This window comes from Dasypus novemcinctus, chromosome 3, assembly GCF_030445035.2.
Source record: "Dasypus novemcinctus isolate mDasNov1 chromosome 3, mDasNov1.1.hap2, whole genome shotgun sequence".
Lineage (NCBI taxonomy): Eukaryota > Metazoa > Chordata > Mammalia > Cingulata > Dasypodidae > Dasypus > Dasypus novemcinctus.
Genome location: NC_080675.1, coordinates 72137634 through 72159692, shown reverse-complemented (window position 1 = coordinate 72159692; position 22059 = coordinate 72137634). Strand labels below are relative to the sequence as shown.

Genomic DNA, 22059 nt, shown 5'->3' with positions numbered 1-22059 from the left:
ATATTGTCATCTGAATGCAGTAAAGGAATTTGACAAAATCCAATATCCTTTCTTAATAAAAACATTCCAAGAGATGGGAATCAAAGGAAAGTTTCTCAACATGTTAAAGGACATATGTGAAAAACCCATAGCTAGCATTGTATTCTGTAGTGAAAGATTGAAAACACGTTGGTTGACATCAGGAACAAGACAAGATTGCTCTCTGTCCCCACTGTTCTTCAATATAGTGCTAGAGGTTCTAGCTAGAGCAATCAGGCAAGAAAAGAAATAAAGGCATCCAAATTGGAAAGGAAGAAATAAACTTTTGCTATTTGCAGGTGATATGATCCTATACCTACAAAACACCAAAAATTCTGCAACAGAGCTAATAAAATAATTCAACAGAGTAGCAGGATACAAGACTTCTACAAAGAAAACAGTCATGTTTCTAAGCACTAGAAATGACCAATATGAGGAGGATGTCTGGAAATAATTCCATGTACAATAGCTAAAAAAGAATCATATATTTAGAAATAAGCTTAACCAAGGACTTAAGCACTTGTATTCAGTAAGCTACAATGCATTGCTAAGAGAAATCAAAGAAAACCTAAATAAATGGAAAGAATATCATTAAGATGTCAACTGTAACCTAGCTGATATACAGATTCAATGCAATCCTAATAAAAACTCCAACAGCCTTTTTTAAAGCAGTGGAAAACTTCATTATCAAATTTATTTGGAAGGGTAAGTGTGCCCAAATAGCCAGAAACATCTTAAAAAGGAAGAATGAAATTGAGGACTCTCATTTCTGCACACTAAATAAATCAAATTACATAGCTACAGTGATTAAGAAAAAAAAAAACCCTGCATGGTACTGGTATAAAGATAGGTATATAGATCAGTGGAACCAAACTGATGGTTCAGAAACAGACCCTCCCATCTATGGTCAAGTGATCTTGACAAGGCTGTCAAACCCACTCTGCTGGGACAGAGCAGTGTATTCAACAGATGGCACTGGGAGAACTAGATATCAATATCCAAAAGAAAGAAAAAGGACCCCTACCTCACACCTCATACAAAAATTAGCTAAATGTATCAAAGACCTAAATATAAAAGAAAGTACCATACAAGTTCTAGAAGAAAATAGAAGGAAACATCTTCAGGTCCTGATGGTAGGTGGGGGTTCTTAAACCTTACACCAAAAGCATGAGCAATGGAAGGAAAAATGGATAAATGGGATCTCCTTGAACTATATTTGATCCAGGCATAAGAATAATTCAAAGTTGTAAAAATTAATTTTATTCATAAAACTAAGTGCATTATTTCTACAATAATTACATTTTTATATATTAATTCAAATAAAATGTGGCTGATTTTTTCAAGCTATATTCTCTCTTGGTATTTAAAACTTCATGTGATTTATGAGAATGCTTAGCCACATATAGCTTGGTATTTTTATTTTTGAAGATTGGTTTCAATAGTACATACTTGAGATCTAACTGCATGATGAAATTGTCAGTGTTTATTATGTTTTTAGCATTAAGTTTTTAAGAGAGGGTAATTGTAAATCGTGTTTTTCTGTGGTCTCACTATCAGGTATGTAATGGCTGCCACAAATTATCTCGAAAAATCCATGTTTATATTTAATACAATATGCTAAATATTTAAAGTTTGTGTTTTGTGGTAAATTTTCAGCTGTGTTTTTTTGTTTGTTTTTGAGAATAAGGTGTTGTATTTGCATTTAGGATGTGAAGGCCATGTTATATCAAGACAGTTTATAAGGATGCAGAAATGTAATCAATAGCTAATCACATTCAAAAGTCATCTCACAAGGTTGTGTCAGATAACAAATATTGTCTCATTGTCTCTACTTAATTAGCAAATTTAACTGTTTGTAGGAACTTAAGTATGCCCTCAAGTATTTGAACTTTTTTGTCTATCAATATATCCTTCAGAATTTAAGGAACATTTTTCAGAAAATTCAGCCCTGAATCTGAGCTCTATGTCTTTTTTTGTGCCCTCACAGAGTATCTTGGACATACTTCAAAAGAGACAATTTGTTGAGTTATCATAGTCTACTTCTTTGTTTTCCTGGTTTGATTTCAAATCCCTTGAGACCAATGACAGTATATCATTCATCTCTAGAGTTCCTTGAAGTCTCAAATACAGAGTAGATATTTAATATTTGTAAATACTTTAAGGAAGCAAATGTATTGTTTCTGTATTCAATTTGAATAAGGGAGATTATTCCTGTAGGAATATGAACACTAATCAAACAATAGTTTGCTAACACTGTATTTTGTCTTTCCTTACAGGTTCTTAAATCTGATCTACAATGGAAAAATTTCTTTTTTATCTGTTTTTCATTGGCATAGCAGTGAGAGCTCAGATCTGTCCAAAACGTTGCGTCTGTCAGATTTTGTCTCCTAATCTTGCAACCCTTTGTGCCAAGAAAGGGCTTTTATTTGTTCCACCAAACATTGACAGAAGAACTGTGGAACTGCGGTTGGCAGACAATTTTGTTACAAATATTAAAAGGAAAGATTTTGCCAATATGACTAGCTTGGTGGACCTGACCCTATCCAGAAATACAATAAGTTTTATTACACCTCATGCTTTTGCTGACTTAAGAAATTTGAGGGCTTTGCATTTGAACAGCAACAGGTTGACTAAAATTACAAACGATATGTTCAGTGGGCTTTCCAATCTTCACCATTTGATATTAAACAACAATCAACTGACTTTAATATCTTCTACAGCATTTGATGATGTCTTTGCCCTGGAGGAGCTGGATCTTTCCTATAATAATCTAGAAACAATACCTTGGGATGCTGTTGAGAAGATGGTTAGCTTGCACACTCTTAGTTTGGATCACAATATGATTGATAATATTCCTAAAGGGACTTTCTCCCATTTGCACAAGATGACTCGGCTAGATGTAACATCAAATAAATTGCAGAAGCTACCACCTGACCCTCTCTTTCAACGAGCTCAGGTACTAGCAACCTCAGGAATCATAAGCCCATCTACTTTTGCATTAAGCTTTGGTGGAAACCCTTTGCATTGCAATTGTGAATTGTTGTGGTTGAGGCGTCTGTCCAGAGAAGATGACTTGGAGACCTGTGCTTCTCCTGCACTTTTAACTGGTCGCTATTTTTGGTCAATTCCTGAAGAAGAGTTTTTGTGTGAGCCTCCTCTCATTACTCGCCATACACATGAGATGAGAGTCCTGGAGGGTCAAAGGGCAACACTGAGGTGCAAAGCCAGGGGAGATCCTGAACCTGCAATTCACTGGATTTCTCCTGAAGGGAAGCTTATTTCAAATGCTACAAGATCTCTGGTGTATGATAATGGAACTCTTGATATTCTTATAACAACTGTAAAGGACACAGGTGCTTTTACCTGCATTGCTTCTAACCCTGCTGGAGAAGCAACACAAACAGTGGATCTTCATATAATTAAGCTCCCTCACTTATTAAACAGTACAAACCATATACATGAACCTGATCCTGGTTCTTCAGATATCTCAACCTCTACTAAGTCAGGTTCTAATACAAGCAGTAGTAATGGTGATACCAAAATGAGTCAAGATAAAATTGTGGTGGCAGAAGCAACATCATCAACAGCACTACTTAAATTTAATTTTCAAAGAAATATCCCTGGAATACGTATGTTTCAAATACAGTATAATGGTACTTATGATGATACCCTTGTTTACAGGTAAGAAAAATAAACATTTACTTACCATGCATTTTAGTGTAGGACTTTTTAATGTTCTACAGATTACTATTTTTTAATTGGCTGTATTACTTTTTCTTAGTAATTACAGTTCTCCATTTTTTAAAGTATAGAATGCAAGATTTGAGAAAGGTGAATACATGTGGGTAAATACTGTGAATGGCATTATTTTTGAGAATTCAAATTTATGTTTAATGTCATGCTTACTTACTTTTCTTCCCCTCATCTAAGAGATGTGACTATCAGAGAATAAGTTTGATTTATTTAAAAATTTCAAAAACATACCAGAACTTACACATCCAAATGAGTGTTCTTTCCTTCAAGGAAGTCATGTTGGGAGGCTATACCATTTTCCCAATGATGCTGCCATTGCTCAAAGCACTTTTGGAATTATCTTTAGAACCTTCGTCACACTATTTTGAATATCCTCAGTGGTGGCAAATCTTCGTCATTTGAGGGTGAATTTGAATTTTGGAAACAACCAAAAGCCATTTGGAGCCAAGTCTTGTGAATAAGGTGGGTGATCAAGATGGGTATTGCCATTTTTGGTCAACAATAGGATGTAACTATAAAATAATGAGACTGATTTTCTGAGTGATTGAGTTTTGTGCGTGTGTTGTCTCATGTGCACTGGTTCTTAAGACAGTTCCAAAGAGAAAGTGTATACATATTTTGAGCAGTGAAAGTATCACTAGAGTTAAATATAAATCTGGGTAAAGATATTGATGGATGATTTGCAGCTGACTCAGAATTTCTGGTATGTTTTTATAAAGTTCAGCCTCATTGATTTATAGTCACATCTTGTCCACTTTTGAGTTAGAAATATTAATTTTTCCCTTCCAAATAATTTTACTTGTGATAAACTATAATTACCCTTAGGAAGTAATAAAAAACCATGGATTTAAAATAATTTATTTTTGTCTTTCAGCTTTCCAGAAATCAGATGAGCTCACTTCTTATATACCCAAGTGAATTTTTCAAAGATAATTTGATTTTCACTTGAGTATGGAAGTGAGAGAATTTTTAAATAACATCGACCTATATATAGGACAAAATAAAAAACAAACCAGAGCTAGCAAATTGTGTGACTGATACCAGGCAAGGTTCAACCTGGCTGAGTTTTGATTCACCTTTAAAATGAGGAGATTAAAATAAGTGATTTCTGAAATCCCTCTTACCACTAAAAGTATGGAGATATCGACTATTAAGCAAGTATATTAGCATAAGGTAGATTGCATTTGTCATATCCGGTGCTTCACCAGGTTATGAACTACTTAACTTGTTATCATTGACAGACACATCCTTATCTTCTTGTAGCTAGTAGACATTCTATATATTTTAAGTAGTAACTCTTGAATAAGTCTGGGTTTATTTTCCAAATTCTAAAATATCAAAACTGCCACAACATGTAAATTCTAAGTGATCTTACTGGAACTGTACCCTAATGTTTGTCATCTATAAAATAGTGATGTTTACAATAAGACCTTGTAAACAGTAAATTATGATGGATATAGAGTACTTAGAAAGGTCCTGTATTTATCAGGTAGTCACTAAATGATAAATACTACAATCATAAATACATACTCTGGCCAGAAAGTTTCCAGGTACATTTAATACATGTTGCTCTGATTCTAAAATAGATTAACATTGTCAAGTTTTGAAATTCCTATAACTCTCTTTTGGGGGAAAATGTAGTTTCAAGACTTTCCTTCCAAATTAAATCTTAGTTTAGGTCTTATTTGGTTGTTATTGAGGAAAAAAAAACACAAGTTAATAGAAAACTTCTGACATTTAATGGATTCAGAGATGTCGATCAACTTTTTTGGAAGTTTATAAACTGTACTCTGAAGGAAATTTTGATCAGCCCGCAATAGAGATAAGGTTTTTACACTCCGGTCAACAGTTTCTGGGATAATGATACTTACACATTTTTATCATCCTCATTTATAGATAAAATCAAACTGGGAATCAAATATTGAAAACATGATAAAGGAATGGATTCTGTAAATAAAGTAACTTAAACTTAGAAATTATAGTGGGTACCATTCCCTAGCAGCTTATAACTGATTTGTAAATATATGTTGGAAAATGCATTTGCATTCTGGTTTCTAATGTGATTGTCAGTGTTTTCCTTTCCTTCAAATTGGCTTTTAGTCACAGAGGTGTTGTAAGTGCTAAATGGATTTGTTTAGTAGTCAGATAATGTCACAGTCGCACCTTTCAAAAGCAATTTGTCATAAATGATTTTTAGCAGTGGCTTTTATTAGGAGTTCTGCTTTGCCAAGCAATGTAATTAGAAGGCTTGTCAAGGCATGGTGCAGGCACCATTAATATAATGCAAACTCCAACAATGACTTCTAGCCATTTTAACTAGGTAAATATAAGATTAGATCATTTCCCCACATTTTATATTTGCTATAAATGTACTTTTCTTAATGAGTACTGAAATGAAACAGAACTGAAGTCGTGATGACTGTGTGTATGTTTTTGTTTTGTTTAATATTAACACAAATTCCATTGTCCTTCAGAATGATACCTCCTACGAGCAAAACATTTCTTGTCAATAATCTGGCTGCTGGAACTATGTATGACTTGTGTGTCTTGGCAATATATGATGATGGCATCACTTCCCTCACTGCCACAAGAGTCGTGGGTTGCATCCAGTTTACTACGGAACAGGACTATGTGCGTTGCCATTTCATGCAGTCCCAGTTTTTGGGTGGTACCATGATTATTATCATTGGTGGAATCATTGTAGCATCTGTGCTGGTTTTCATCATCATTCTAATGATCCGGTATAAGGTTTGTAATAATAATGGGCAACACAAGGTCACCAAGGTCAGCAATGTTTATTCTCAAACTAATGGGGCCCAAATACAAGGCTGCAGTGTAACACTGCCCCAGTCCATGTCCAAACAAGCTGTGGGGCATGAAGAGAATGCCCAGTGTTATAAAGTTGCCAATGACAATGTGATTCAGTCTTCAGAAACTTGTTCAAGTCAGGACTCCTCTACCACTACCTCTGCTTTGCCTCCTACCTGGACTTCAAGCACTTCTGTGTCCCAAAAGCAGAAAAGAAAGACTGGCACAAAGCCAAGTGTTGAACCACAGAGTGAAGCTGTCTCAAGTGTTGAGTCCCAAAACACTAACAGGAACAACTCCACTGCCTTGCAGTTAGCTAGTCGACCTCCTGATTCTGTCAAAGAGGGGCCCACATCTAAAAGAGCACATTCAAAGCCAAGTAAGTTTCTTACTTTGCCTGCTGAGCGATCCAGAGCAAGGCACAGGTACTCCCTGAATGGAGAATTAAAAGAATATTATTGTTATATTAACTCGTGGAACACATGTAGACTGTTTTCTAAAAGAAGCATATCTTTGAATGGGATGCTAATTCAATCTGACAGTTCTGACAGGCATAGTGGAAAAGCAACTTTTTTAGATTCTAAGTGTTTATGGGAAAGCACTGTGTAACCTATTTTTTTCTTTTCAATACAAAAACCATTGAGAATTCACATAGGAAATTGGATTTGGAAATTCAAGACTTTCTCTCTTTGATACATGGCTTATATAGTCAGGTTTGTGTATTAACCTACTAGAGTGTGTGTGTATACACACACAAACATATGCACAAGCACAAACATATGAAATGATATAATGGAAAATAACATGCAATGATAAAATGACTAATGAAAAAAAATATGACACAACAGCAGTACTTTCCCCAATCCTAAACCTGGTTTGCAGATTCTGCAATAGCAGGTCATGAAATGAAACTTGTCATTGTAAAGAAACATAAAGTCTTGCGTAAAAAAAATTTCTTCCTATCTTAAAAAGGATGATTCATGGTTTACTGGAAGTTTTTAATGCGAAGATTGAAAATTTCCTTTCAATGGCAGTGGTGTTGCCTTTGTCTTTAAGCAAATGTTATAGAGAACAACTCTATGTTCTGTGTCATGTAAAACAAAACAGTCAGTAATTATACCCAGTCAGTGTTAAAATAAGTACCCTTCTAAACAGCATTCTTGGTTCAGGTGCCTTAATGGTTCTATATTTCTCATCCGATTCAGTGGGAATGAAAAGAGAATGCAGTTCATTTTGTATCTATCAAAAAATCTATTTTTAGTTTTAAGTTATAGGTCACAATTTCATATGCATATACCTGGGCAAAAGATGCCATTATTCATTCAATTTACATGTTTACTGAATGAATGAGTTTCATCTTTTTCCTAATGCAAGTGATAGAGGGCCACAAAAATACAAGACTGGTTTTATCAACGGGATGTTGGTTTTCATCACCAAATAAAAGAAAAGAAAACTTCTAATGGAATTCTTATACATTTATAGGTGATATAATGCCATTGCTTATTAACCAGAGGTCTTAGATTTTCCTTTTTTTGATGGAATTCTGCACTTGAATGCTTCTCTCTTAGATTTTATGTATTTATTATTTTAACAAAAAGCTGTGATGAAATTTAATTATATATCATGAAGCTTAATGGTAATTCATCATTAAAAAAAGAATTTTAAATTTAGTCAGACAATAATAAGGCTTTACTTGTTGAAAAACTAACATCCTATGTGAACTTAATGGTGTTTTATTAAAGAACGGTTAACAGGATTAATAAAAAGATAGAGGTTTTAGAATACAGCTTATGTGGGAACTCAAACTCATTACCATACAGCAGAGAATATGAAATTTTAGCCATAATATAATGAAATAGGTATTTTATATATGAAAAGTACAGCCTGGGAGTAAGTTGAACATGCAGTAAAAGTTTATTACCTCTTTCAGATCACTTGAAATACCATTTAATACACAGGTGAAGAACGTCTGAATCATTAGTTTAATTTCCTCCTGCTAGAGGCATATGCAAAAGTTTCACTTAATGTTAATTTGACAGCGGTACAACGTATTATACATGATTTAACATAATGCTCTTCAAAAATGGGTAAAATTAAGCATTTAAAGTTTGCTTTCAGCGCCAGGTTTGAAAAAAATTGTCCGTTGGGCTCACATTTTCTTGAATATTTCCTAAATCTCTTCCCTATCCCGTAATTTTTCTGAAAAGTTTGCTTCATATTTCCAAAGTCTAAGCACTTATTCACTGTTCAGTGTAAAATTCTTGTGTGAATAAATGAGATTGCAAGTGGTAGTAATTTTTTTGTAAAATCAAAAGCAATAAAGTAAAATATTAACATTTTCAATGATATTACTGTAATAATGCTCTAATACATTCAACTTAACAATTAACATCAGTGAAATAACTTCATAATAGGTGCTGATTGGAAAAGGTTTCTTACTTTCCTCCTTCCTACCTCTTAATCAGCACAGTATTTATAAATCTTATATATACAAAAGCTTACAAGACTTAAAGAAATGAATCCCAAAAGAAGAAATTTCTGGTATTGTGAAAGGTTTTGATCAAGAATCAGGTGACCTCAAGCCATGCAATATAAGCAGTCTCTTAGCATGTCTACTCAAGCTATTGATGAACAAGTTTTGGATTTTCCAGTTGCTTATATATTTTGAAGCAATTTCCTACTTACATTTCTAATGAAACTCTCTTCATTTAAATATATTTTATTTTTCATGGACATTTAAATCTATATGATATTTAATCGCATGATATTTCTTGTTAGACTAAAGCTATTGGAGACAATTTCTTTTCTTGTTATTACATTTTACAAGACTATTTTCAGAGTGTATTAACAAAATGCTTGAATACTTAATTCTGAGAAGTGGCAGGAGAGTGAATTTCTGGCAAGCCTGTGTTCCTGTCTTTCAAAAAGGTTTTATTTTGAGGGATCAACAAAAAAATTGCCCTGTAAAGAAGATCAACATTTTTTTCTTAAATATACAAAGACATTTTTGCTTAGGTCAGTTTTAGTGTGAAGTGACTCAAGAATAAGTCTATGGGAACACTGGGGATAATTAACGGTATTTAGTATAATATGGGACCCACAATATTTGCTAAGATGAATGAATAAATGAATGAATGGGGACAGGGAGGAAGGTAGAGTAATAAGAATTTTGATTAATCAGTACGAAGGGGATTTATGATCCATAGATTATATTACTATTAGCATGAAATTTTCTGTTCCGTTAGTGTTCTTTTTTGTTCTGTCTTTTCTTGCATTCTGCTTTTATGTGATACAAAGCATGTGGTTTGCTGATTGTAGTTGCTTACTATGTATTCATTATGTTTTACTTTTATTTTGTGTTCTTTATTTGTCTTTCATTGTCAGTCATTTTTCACTACAGTTTCAGCTTTTTGAATATGAAAAGAAAATACAAACAAAATTCTGTGTTTGCTTTAAGCGTGTTTTAGCAGATATCTATAGTTGATAATTTTCTTAATTATTTGTGTTCCTGTATTGGTTTTTGTTACTTTTGTATAATTGTCCCCTGATTTGAAAATATTAAGCTACTATAACAGTACGTATTTTAAAATTATATATGTAATATCTGAGTGTCATTAAGTAATAATGAAACATCCAAAACTGCCTCACCATTTTAAGAGGAAACAAAGTTTGGGTTTGATCAGTATTATTTATGTTACATCTACAAATGGAAGCATACTAAAATAGATTTTAAGTACAGTAATTTAAATTAGATATAGTAACAATCACACTGTGGCTAGTTTTCTTATTGTTTGAAATCATTAATTGAGTTAGCTCACTTAATATCACAGTAAAATATTTTATACTTTAGAACAGTTCATTTTATTTGTTTTGTAGATATATCTCACTAAAAATAATAGAATCTAGTCTGTGAACCATGTTTAGAAATAACAAGTCTCCTGTTTGAATGATTCATATTTTCCCCACACATATTTAAGGAGTTTTAAAAATGTAAATGCATTTGTCTATAGGAATTTATTTTTGCCTTTTTTGTGTGAAGTATCTCCCCCTTCACTTTATAATGCACTCGTGAAATATTTCCAAACTAAATGGTTTATTTTCTTTGTTACTGAGAAGATACTAAATATTTTATTTATTAATTTTAAAAAATAATAGATTGATTTTCACAAAGTCCATGTCAATCGCTCAGTTTTTCAGTATTTTTCTTCTTCATTTATTCAGTGATAAAATTAAAAATAAATCTTTAAAATACAAGGAGTTAAAACATTCTTTAAACATAAACCATCTAATTGTGCACAGATTTGTGAAGATTATTGGGAATTCTTTAAAGAAGCCAGCAGTTGCGAACCATTTTATTCTTGGTGTGGCAGTATTCCTATTCCATTTTATAATTCTGCAAAAGCAATATTCATTTATGTTAGACAGAATGAAGACTATTAACCATCTTTCCCTTGTTCAGCCCTCCCCTATGTCTCAGGATGAGTCCAATCTTCTAATTTAATAGTGTATTGGTTGGATGGGCAAAGGATAGTTTTCATATCCTCCTGGGTTAGCAACAACAACATTAATAATAATAATTTACCTTATAATGTTAGTCACTTAGAGTTTAATTATGGATAATCAATATAGTATCAATTTTTAGAAAAGCATAGAGAAAATAAATCTGAATTTATGCCTGGATTTTTATAATAGCTTCAGAGCTTACTTCTGCCTTTTAGAGTACTCATTTCTTTCCTTTCAAGGTTAGATCAAATGTATACTGGGATTGTAAATGCAATCAGTTTCTGCAGTTTTTTTTTTTTCTCCCTTTGACACAGAAAAGAAAGTAAAACAATTCTTCCTGTAAGGGTACAGAAGACAACTTAAAATGGAAAGAGTAGTAAACATGTGATTGAGCCATCCTCAAATGTGTTATTTGAAGTGGAACATACGAAGTAGCAATTACTTTGTAACTGGAAGGTATAATTCAGTAAGAAATAACCTCACTTAGGTAACGTTAGTGCATTTTTATTTTATTTTATTTTATAAATAGTCTATATAAATAAAATACTGAGTGTGCCATAGTCTTCTGATTTTGACCAGCTATTTCAAAGTCAAAATTTAGGTGTTGGTGTTATCATTTGAATAAAATTCACTTCATATATTTATGTATTTATACATGGCATATAGATGAGATATATATATATAGTTAACCAGATAAAATTACAATTTTGTATCCCCACAATATGGATTGTAATTAATATAACAAAATTAGATTGAAATTGACTGGCTATCAGAGAACTTCTCCCAGAACAAATGTACAAATTATATTTGTTATTTATTATATTATAACATATATTTTTTGCTTTGAACTTCCTAATGATAATCATCTTTCAGTATACCTATTATAAGCCGTTCTTTCTTTTTGAGTAGGTGACTGTCATCTTCATAATTATTAAAGCAAGTAAATACATTCAAATATATCCAAGAGAAAAGCCAGGAAAGTCCGTTTTTTAAAATGTGTGATTGGAATTAGATGGATATTTGCTTTTACCTGACACTTGGGTTAGACAGAAGTTATGATTCTGCTCCAGTAAATAATTACTCTCTTAAAACTGAGGGTTTATGGAAAACACTATGTTGGTTCTGCCTAATCAGTTTTCCTGTATAATGTGCACATGTCTTATTATTTTCATACAAAACTTAATCTCCAGAAACCACTGCATATTTACATGGATGTAAGTACTGGAAATTTTGTACAAAACTACTTTGTACTATTCTTATCAGACTCTTCTGTGTTACCTGAGAACAACGTTTTCTTAGCTAGTTTTTTCTTTACACTGTTTCACTTCTAAACGACTAGGAGTCTGATTAAAAAGAGGGCATTCTGGAAGAAAAATCAATGTGTTCTAGGCAGGGGTATGTAAAAGTATGAATCCTTTGAGGCAATTTAAAGCATCCTTATGGACATGACATTTAAAGGCAAAATGTTTTCATTTAGAATTTTACTCTTTTACAGATAATAATGGGTACTTGTAGACTGTGATATTTGGGGGGTAGTGAATGATGATTAATACTGTAAAATGATTGCTTTATACTCTGCATGGTGAACATTGTGAAAGCTTTTGTCCTGCTATGAATTCTCTTTTCCTTGATGTATTTTTTAATATTAATTTTGTGTTATTCTGTACCTGAAATGTTAATTTTGAGTAGAGAAAATGAGTTGGAACCTGATTCACATTGAACTCTCATAGGAAAAGTATATTCAATATCGAGTATTACTCATTTTAATTACTAAAGCAATATTTGTGTAAATTCTGCCTTTGTAGTATTATGTATCAGGATATAGCCATTTAAGACTATTAAATATTATGTGAGGCAATTGCAACTAATCCAAGAACTGGTAAGTATAAAGAATGAATAAGAAAAAGAAAAAAGAAAGTTTAGAGGAATCTTTGTAAAGAGGAATCATATCAAGATTTCAGGGAGAAATGCTTTAGACTCTTTCTTAAACATGAATTGTTCGTGACATTGAAAATTTTATTCCCAGATGCTTTGCTGACTAATGTTGACCAGATTGTCCAGGAAACACAGGTGAGATTCTTGTTAACTGTCACATAACTCAGCACTTAAATGGGTTTATTCAGTTATATATAAACATTTAATTTTCAATTTGCCAGTTTGTGGAACTTGCTGAAATTTTCCTTTAAAACTTTCTTGGAAGACTTGACAGTAAAGAGCATATTTCATTTTGGTTAACTGTGTTTACAGTTCTTAAATTTAGGCATATTTCTGGTTAACTGAATATATCAGATTTCTTGTAAGAAATATTAGGGCTACTAATAATGCTATGTGACTTTGGAACTACTCTTGTAGTCACACATGATAGAATGCATATTTTTACAAATATTTTCTAATGTGAAGACAATAGCTTGATAAGAATATATTCACTCCTATCCTTGGCCTCCACATCCTAGTGCTGAGATAACATATGATGCTCCATTGAAAATGGATAACAGCAGAGTTTCACTATTATAAAAAATGAATGACACAGCTCTGATATGGAGTAAAAGACTGAAAATGAAATATACATGGTATTCGTTTGAACCAATTACTCTTCTTGAGTTTTTTTTTTTTTTGATATTTCTAATGAGTATTTGATTTCTGCATTTTAATTGGATCAGAAAATGTGTTTCCAGAACAGAACAGCACTTGACAATCTGTTCAAACAGCTGGAAGCAGTGGCCATTTGCTTAAAGTTTGGCACAGAAAAAATATTCTGCTTTTAAAAGTTCTAAAAAAGGCCATTCATGTATTTGGTGGTAGTGAAAGTAGGGTTTTATTACTTAACATTTCATATTTAAGAGATAATAACTTGGTCAAACATTCAGATTTTTTCCTAATGAGTTATACACCCAAATCAAAGAAAATGTTTTCACGCACCATTTGTTTATCAAATCTAAGATCCCTTGATTATGTTGCACAAGTAAGTAAGTAAATAAAAGAACAGATGGCTCTCACTGGGTACAATCAATTGCATAATATCTGGCACATGCTCTGATTTCTGTTTTGTTTATTGAATTGACCTACATATGTGGGGCCCCTCTCCCCCTTTTTCTGTTTCAATCTCAACCTTACTTCTCACCCCCCTTTCTTCCTCCCCTTCTCTTTCTCTTTTTCTTTCTCTCTCATTTAAAAAGTTCATTTAGCACGTCAATTTTGACATGTAATTAAATTAAAGTTAGGATATCTTTAGAGGGTTAGGAGATGATGAACCCGTCAGAAGTTTGATTCAGAATATTGTATTGAGTTTTGGAAGCAGGAGTGGTCAATATCTGAATCCTTTTTCAATTGACTAAATAATGTAATTTCCCAGATACACACTTCTCATGGGACATATTATATATTATTGCCTTCATTTATATATTTTGTCACATTGTTAGAGGTAGAGTTTAGAGAAAAATAATCTCTTTGGGATTCTGTGTACTGCTAAAGAAGGCACAGGGCCTGTTAATATTACAAGTTTGTAAGATTTTTAGTAATGCTTTTTATCTTAAAGTAAGTTGTTCAATTATAGAAAGTTTGGAAAACACAGTAAAATAAAGGTATACATAAATCAGTCATAATCTACCACCCAAACACAAATAAGAATAATTAGGGACAAAATCTTTTAAGAATTTGCTGTCTAAAAAGGTATTAAAGAGATGTGAGCCTGTGCGTCCTTTATGGTAGATTTACATGGTGAATGTGTATACCTAGAATACACCCTCTTCCCCCCTTTTTTTAACTTTAGATTGGATCTTTCTTTAGTTCTCTTTATGAAGGAAATAGTTACGGTATAATGCTATAGAAAATTTCCACATTGGCCAACTTCCTCTATTTTCCATAAGCATTAGCAAGAAAATCAAATCCACAGGAGAAGAATAATTTTAAAAATTTAGTGTTGATACATCATTCACTCATTAGCCAACTCCTTGTATATTTGTATTATCATATTTAAGTTACCATACAAGTGCAACCTAACTATTCCCAGCTCTTGATCAATTATATTTGCTATAACGGGACTGTCTTTTAAACCACTGTCAGTAAGGCCATGCCCTGGTGTCCCCTCTGAAGAGCCGGTACCCAGTCCATCTTAGTCTCAGGCTTTCACACTTTCAGTAGCACTTCACCGTATAAATTAAGTGAGGTGGATTGCTAGCAGAAAGTCCTTGTGCTTGCAAATTTCAGGTCTTTGTTTTTTCTAGGCAATCAAACTGAGGTATTGGCTAAAAAAACTTTTTTCCCAGGATGTAGAATTAAAACATTTATTTAATTTCCATTAGCCAGAATATGACCTGTGCCAACTCTGTTTATTTTTTTCTTTAGGATACTTCCTGCATATGCATAGAAATAGAGTGAGCTTAACATATTGGAATGTATTATGTAAAATCCTAATTTAATAAGAGTGATTAAATTCTAATCACTGAGAGCAAAGGGGAGAGGAATCGCTGATAAAATTAGTCATAATTACTCTACAAGTCAACTGGTCCTTATATATAAATTAATTTTAAATTTGAAAACTATTTTAATCATTAAAATGAATCTGATAAAGCAATAGGCATGCCATATTTAACAGTGACGGTAGGGACAGTTCACCAGTTGACATTTTTACTGAAAATGCTTTAAGAAAATTTTCTTAAAAACCATTTGTTCTGTTGAAATCGACAAAAGCATGTGGGGTGTATGTGGTGTGTGTGTGTGTTGTGTGCATGTGTTGACATGCATAAGAATTATACTGTTTCAGTGATTGCTTGCACCAGTTTTAAAAATAATTGCTGCTTGATTTTAATAAATTTGACTTCTGATCTTTCCATATTCATTATTGATAAATGTAGTTTTAAAATATAAATTTATCATCAAATCTCTTCTTGATGAATTAAACATGAAAATAATACAGTGGCTTTAGAAGAGCTATTATTATATACATGGTTTAAAAATTAATGATGTCAATTATCAGTAAATTGCAACATTTAAAGAACTACATAAAAGCACAGAGTTGGGAATACATATGATGTAAGAACCAAACAGCAACGTTGTTTATGCACACACACATCCTGGATTTTCTTCCAATATTTCTCCCAGTGTATATATCTGGATAACTTCCAATACTCTTTCAAGAAAAAAATGGCCTATAAGATATTTGATTCTGCTGTGTTGTCCTATGAAAAAGATTTTTTTAAATGACTCAATTGATTATTTTAAATAAAACTAATAGAATAGACACATACATAGAAAACCTAAGTTTACCTTCTATAATAGTTAAAACAAGCTTTTTGAAATGTATTATTTATTAAATAGTTCATTTATTTTATTTTACTCATTTATTTGAACATTTTTTACATCACATCAGAAAAAATAAGTGCTAGATCCTAGTGTCAGCAATGACCTTTAGAAATCTTCTGCTTCTTGTTTAGATATCCAGGATCTATACAAGATAAAAATCTCTGATGCCTCTTAATTATTTTCATAGGAAGGACAGTAATAGCATTTTCCCACAATTCTTTCAATGTCAGGAAAGTCTCCCTTCTACTCTTCGTGTTGCAGGTGGCTTTCATTTCCTCTTTATGCTTATAATACTGCTAATAGACTGTCTGCTCACAGTGTTTTGCATGATATGCTTTCACTTTTAAATTAAGACCATTACAAACCATCCCAATTTAATTATTCTTAGTTCCTGTAACATTTCACCATAATGAATATAGTCTTTGTTATTTTTATCTTTGTGGTAGTCCTGTAATTTTGTTTCCATGTTTAGATCTTTATGGAATGGCTACAAGAGATTGGCTAATGATAAGTTAATATAAAAAAGTTTTATTTTGCATACTCTACGTAATGCAAACTTTTAAAATCCTGCTTTAAATTATGTCATCATTTCAATAATGGTAATAGTTCCAGGGCAGACAAATTTCTACCATTATTCCTGAAACAGACTGAGTTCTTCATATCAAAACTTAACAGTATTTCTATAAAGCATAATTCCGTAGTTTGCTAATAATGTTATTACATGTAATGTGAAATTGAATCAAAATCCTTTTACAATATGCCAGCCTATAAATCATTAACTTGACATTAAAGAGTTTGCTACCCTAGATTTATTTACGAAATTGTACTTGTTTGATTATGCACTATCTTTTAGATCTTCTAAGTTTTTGGGCCTTTTTCTATGTAACTATTTATTGTAACTTGAAATTTGGTACAATATATCTTTTTTCTCTCTATCAGATGGGCTCTGCTGTTGGAAATAGCAAAAAAAATAAAAGTTTCATTGGTATCCATCTTTATCAAATGAGCTATACTGTGAATATACTTCAGAGGATTTTAGTGATACATGCTAATATAATTTAAAGTGATTTTGCCATTTTTATTCATATATTCCAGATAATGTATGATTATGACACCTATGTTTCAGTAGTTCCCAAGGTAATTTTTCTTTTTTTACAAATGGGACACAATACTCTGGGTCCCTCAATACTTCTCAAAAATGATTGTTTGTGGTCAAAAATAACTTTAGTTATTTCAGATTATTAAATATTTTGAAACATTTTCCTAAACAAAACATTGCTACAGCATTTTACTTACCTTTCTCACATAAATTTAATCAAATATATTTGCATCATTTTGATCTCAATCATTAAGAATCTCAAATATAGTAATGGTTCCTTTGTGCTATTTTAAAAAATGATGTCCCAAATAGCTACTAATAAACATGTAATTCTTTCTTAATGGTAAAGAGAAATAGTATTTCTACCTTGTGTAAATGAAATATTATATTTCTCAATATGTTTTCCATATCTATCAAGGCTAAAATTTACAGGCTTATCTTATAATTCATGAGTACTGAGAACCTGTAACAGAAGAATATGTTTTTCTACAGTTTTGTGTTTAAATATTTTCATGAAATGCTTTTGTTATTATTTTCTTTCAAATTATGTTTAAGTTACTAATTACCTTGTGAGTAATTGCCAGTTTTCAGTTTTATTTATTTTTTTGCTTGGAGAAGAACCAATTAGTGAAGATGGATAATAGTCTTCACTACCCTCAAATGTATAATTAAATATAATTTTAATATCACCCAAACTTCCAGTAGAATTGTTTTAAAGTGGAGATCATTTAGTTTTCAGATATGTTGAACAAATTTGATCTAATACGCTCATATTTTAAAAATCAGAATGAATGTTTATTAAAACTTAAATAACATTCTTCAGTGTTACAAATTTATTATTTATTTTATCTTCATTTAAGAGTGTAAATGTGAAAACCAAAGTAAGAGACAATGACATTCCAATTCCACATTTCGCTTTAAGTTATATAACTAGTTAGGTTCAACACTCAAATTATTCTTTAAAATGAGATTATCTTATATATATTCACCAATCTTAAATTGTTAATCAACACCTTAAGAGCTGATGACATGTCAAGGTTGTTTTCAGGGGGTCTGCCTGGTATTTTGTAACAAGAAACTCCTGCAGTTCAGATACTTGTAGCTTGCTAGCACAATCTAAAACCTTGTGCTTTGTTTCTTTTTTCTTTGTCTTTCTTTCCTTTCAGAGGCTGGAGTTAATCTGAAGAGCACCACTTCCCTGTCTCCTGAAAACAGTTGCCACTGATATTTTTACTGGATAAAACTCAAAAAAAGTTTCAGTTCACAAAGGCTACTTGTTGAACTCGTGTCCTAGAAGAAATTTCCCACAGGAGCCAAAGCAGAAGTCTCTGATAACAGCAGACCTGGCTCCATAAGACCATGGTTCATCCCCTTTTAAAACTTTTTTTTTCCTGGCCTATAACTATTTTTTTTTTTAAAGAAAGAAAGGAAAATCCTACACTGGCATCAAGTTCTGTATCAATCCATGTTACATTGCCATCCATGGTTTAACAAACTGTAGAATCTCGAATAATCTATAACACTTTAACAAATAAATGTTTTACTATGACAGCTCTTGTACATTGCCTGATTTGTGAAAATGTCTATTGCTTCAAGTATGAATGGTGCAACAATGATTGCAAGAATTAATAATGCTATTTTTCATTTATGTAGTGTCAGAACCTTAAGTGAACAGAAACTGCTTTAAATTATTGGAACCATTTTTTCCATGACTGAAGTGCACCCATTTCTATGAGACAGCAAATGAAGCAATTTAAGGAGCTTTAAAGCAGTTATATATGATATGACTCAGTGTAAGACAGAGTGACAAGGGATATCTTCTCAGTAAAGAACAAGGTTGGAATATTGTAATTAATCCAAATTTATAAATTGCTTTCCTGGAGAGCTAGGACAAAAACTTTTTGATAATTTAAGGCCCTGTGTTTCATCATACGTGCCCATTTGACCAATTTTGCAAAATCCTTAGTAAATAATAAATAACATATATCTGATTTAATATCAGTATGCATAGGACTTAGATATCTTTAATCCCTAATAATTATTATTATTATTTTTTTAAGATTTATTTTTTATTTATTTAATTCCCCTCCCCTCCCCCGGTTGTCTGTTTTCTGTGTCTTTTGCTGCGTCTTGTTTCTTTGTCCGCTTCTGTTGTCGTCAGCGGCACGGAAGGTGTGGGCGGCGCCATTCCTCGGCAGGCTGCTCCCTCCTTCGCGCTGGGCGGCTCTCCTTATGGGTGCACTCCTTGCGCGTGGGGCTCCCCTACGCGGGGGGACACCCCTGTGTAGCACGGCACTCCTTGCGCGCATCAGCGCTGCGCATGGGCCAGCTCCACACGGGTCAAGGAGGCCCGGGGCTTGAACCGCGGACCTCCCATGTGGTAGACGGATGCCCTAACCACTGGGCCAAAGTCCGTTTCCCCCTAATAATTATTAATACAATCAAATTTACTGTTTTCTTTTTGAAATTTATCTCGGAGCTACATTAATTGATTTTAATTATATATATATATACATGCAAATATAATTAAGGCATATGCAATTATTTAAAGTAGCAAATAAGTGATGCAGAATAACATCAAACCAAATTAAAGTTCCTAACACATGGTTGTTTTGTTTTATGGAAAAGTAGAGTATATCAGGAGGCTATTTACACTAGATTTTATCTCTTGATAACTATTTTGTAAGTGAAAAGAAAAAATGTCAAGACTACAATGTGAATAAGATTGTTTACAAAATCACAAATTTGATTATTACTATTAACTGAAAGAATTTCTTTTCAGTTCACTAAGTTCATTTGCTATACATAAATTTGTATCCCTATTTCACTTGCTTTCAACCCAAACTGTCATTGTACTATTTCTAAAATTATCTATTGGTTCTAACTTTTCATTTCTGTACTGATTGAAATCCATTTCTTGGGCCTAACCCACATTACCCACTTGAGTCTCATCAACTAACCCATATGTCAAACTCTCTGTCATTAGCATCTTAACAAACCTCTATGAACTACCCCTAAAAACTGGCATTTTCAAATGCCACCTAATCAAATCACCTGTGAAGAACTTATTTTCTCTTTAGCTTAGTAAAATGGATAGTAAAAATCCTGACCTGTCCCTATGATCTGAATATCAACATAAAAATTAAAAGAGATCACAAAGCAAATACAATTGCAATCCTTTCGTATAGAATGTGTACTCTGTATACCTCAGTCTTAATCTTTAATAATATAATATTTATTAAATATATATAGTATAAATCAACAATGTACTTTCAAAGTATATTGCAACACAATCTCCTTGCTATTGTTGATTTAAGTTGTTTTTGGTTTGAGTTTTTCTTTAAGGAAAAGGAGAATAAGACCTATTTATAAAGACAGGGATACCATAGCATTTTACAATATCTAGGCACCATGAGATAAGCAATGGTGCAAAATTAAACAAACAATCAAACACACACAACGGTTGATCCAAATTAGTTTTCCTACTCTAGTGAAGATAATAAAGCTGATTACCATATTTAACCACTTAGATATAAAGCATTTAATTGAAAGTGATTGAAAAAAATTTAATGAAATCTAAGTGGAGTGACTAGGAAAATGTTCACAGGGAATCTCAATTCCCTAAAAGATCTCTATTGAGACCTTTTGAGATTTCAAAATCACTGATCTCTTTATCATACTCTTTCAATTTGGCAACAATTGTTCAACATTCAATATGTCCAGGTCTGGTACTATCCTCCATAGAGAGATAAAAGAATCAAAAGCCATTCAAATGTTCCTGTCTAAGTGGTGGATAAATGTATTTATGCAGGAATTCAAAGTATTAAGATTTAGGATCACAACTCTGTGGGAAGAGAGTATAAACTAAGCCACTGATCAAGCAAATGGGAGAGAAGAGAACAAGTTCACCAAAAAGGTGTCACGTAACAAGAGAAAGGTTTAATAAAACACCAAATTCTAGACTCCAGTTATGAAACAAGACTTTATGGTCTCATTGTGAACCCACATTCAGTACTTTATGACATCAATACAAACCATCTTCTCTAAGAATCTTAACAGTCTATGCATCCTTGCGTTATTTCTAAAAATGTGTATCTTTCTGTCTAGATTCAAAATTCCTTTGAGATCAGGGACTATGTCACATTCAGTTTGGGATATTATACAGTACTTATTATAGTGCCTTGATCATTCAAGACAGGAAATATATGTTTGCTATATAAATTCATTGCAACAGTATCTAAATAGAGAATTGAAGAATGGCAAGCAATCAGCTTGGAGGATGTCGAAGTCTTTTTGTGATGTTATTAGAGTAATGAATAACAAATATAAAGAAGATGAGCTATGATTCAAATTGAACCAACAACTTGAATTTATTTCATTTATCATATATTTATTACAAGTATATGCTTCTCTATCCAAGTGGTCCTCAAAATAGAGGTGAGAATTGGTGACCTTTGCACATCTAATATGTGTTCATATCAAATCAATGCACTAAACATTAGAGAAATTTGATTGCTAGGCTAAAAGAGCTCATATTTTATAGGAGGGAATAGATATGTAAACAAATTTCTCATACA

At 32.3% G+C, this 22059-nt stretch overlaps 1 protein-coding gene across 26 annotated transcripts in view; it reads left to right on the top strand.

Annotated features, from left to right (window-relative positions):
• LRFN5 (leucine rich repeat and fibronectin type III domain containing 5) overlaps positions 1-19033 on the top strand; it is a 311670-nt gene extending 292637 nt beyond the window's left edge. For 12 of the 26 annotated variants that reach the window (XM_058293513.2, XM_058293507.2, XM_058293514.2 and 9 more), the window contains 4 exons: positions 2295-3699; positions 6246-6958; positions 13109-13152; positions 18649-19033. In XM_058293513.2, the coding sequence (XP_058149496.1) occupies positions 2315-3699; positions 6246-6958; positions 13109-13152; positions 18649-18666 (2160 nt within the window). In that variant the 5' untranslated portion in view covers positions 2295-2314 and the 3' untranslated portion in view covers positions 18667-19033. Of the gene's footprint in view, positions 1-2294; positions 3700-6245; positions 6959-13108; positions 13153-17478; positions 17521-18648 lie in introns of all 26 variants that reach the window. The other 14 variants (XM_058293496.2, XM_058293497.2, XM_071213954.1 and 11 more) reach the window with 2 other exon arrangements.
• Positions 19034-22059: the final 3026 nt, after the last annotated feature.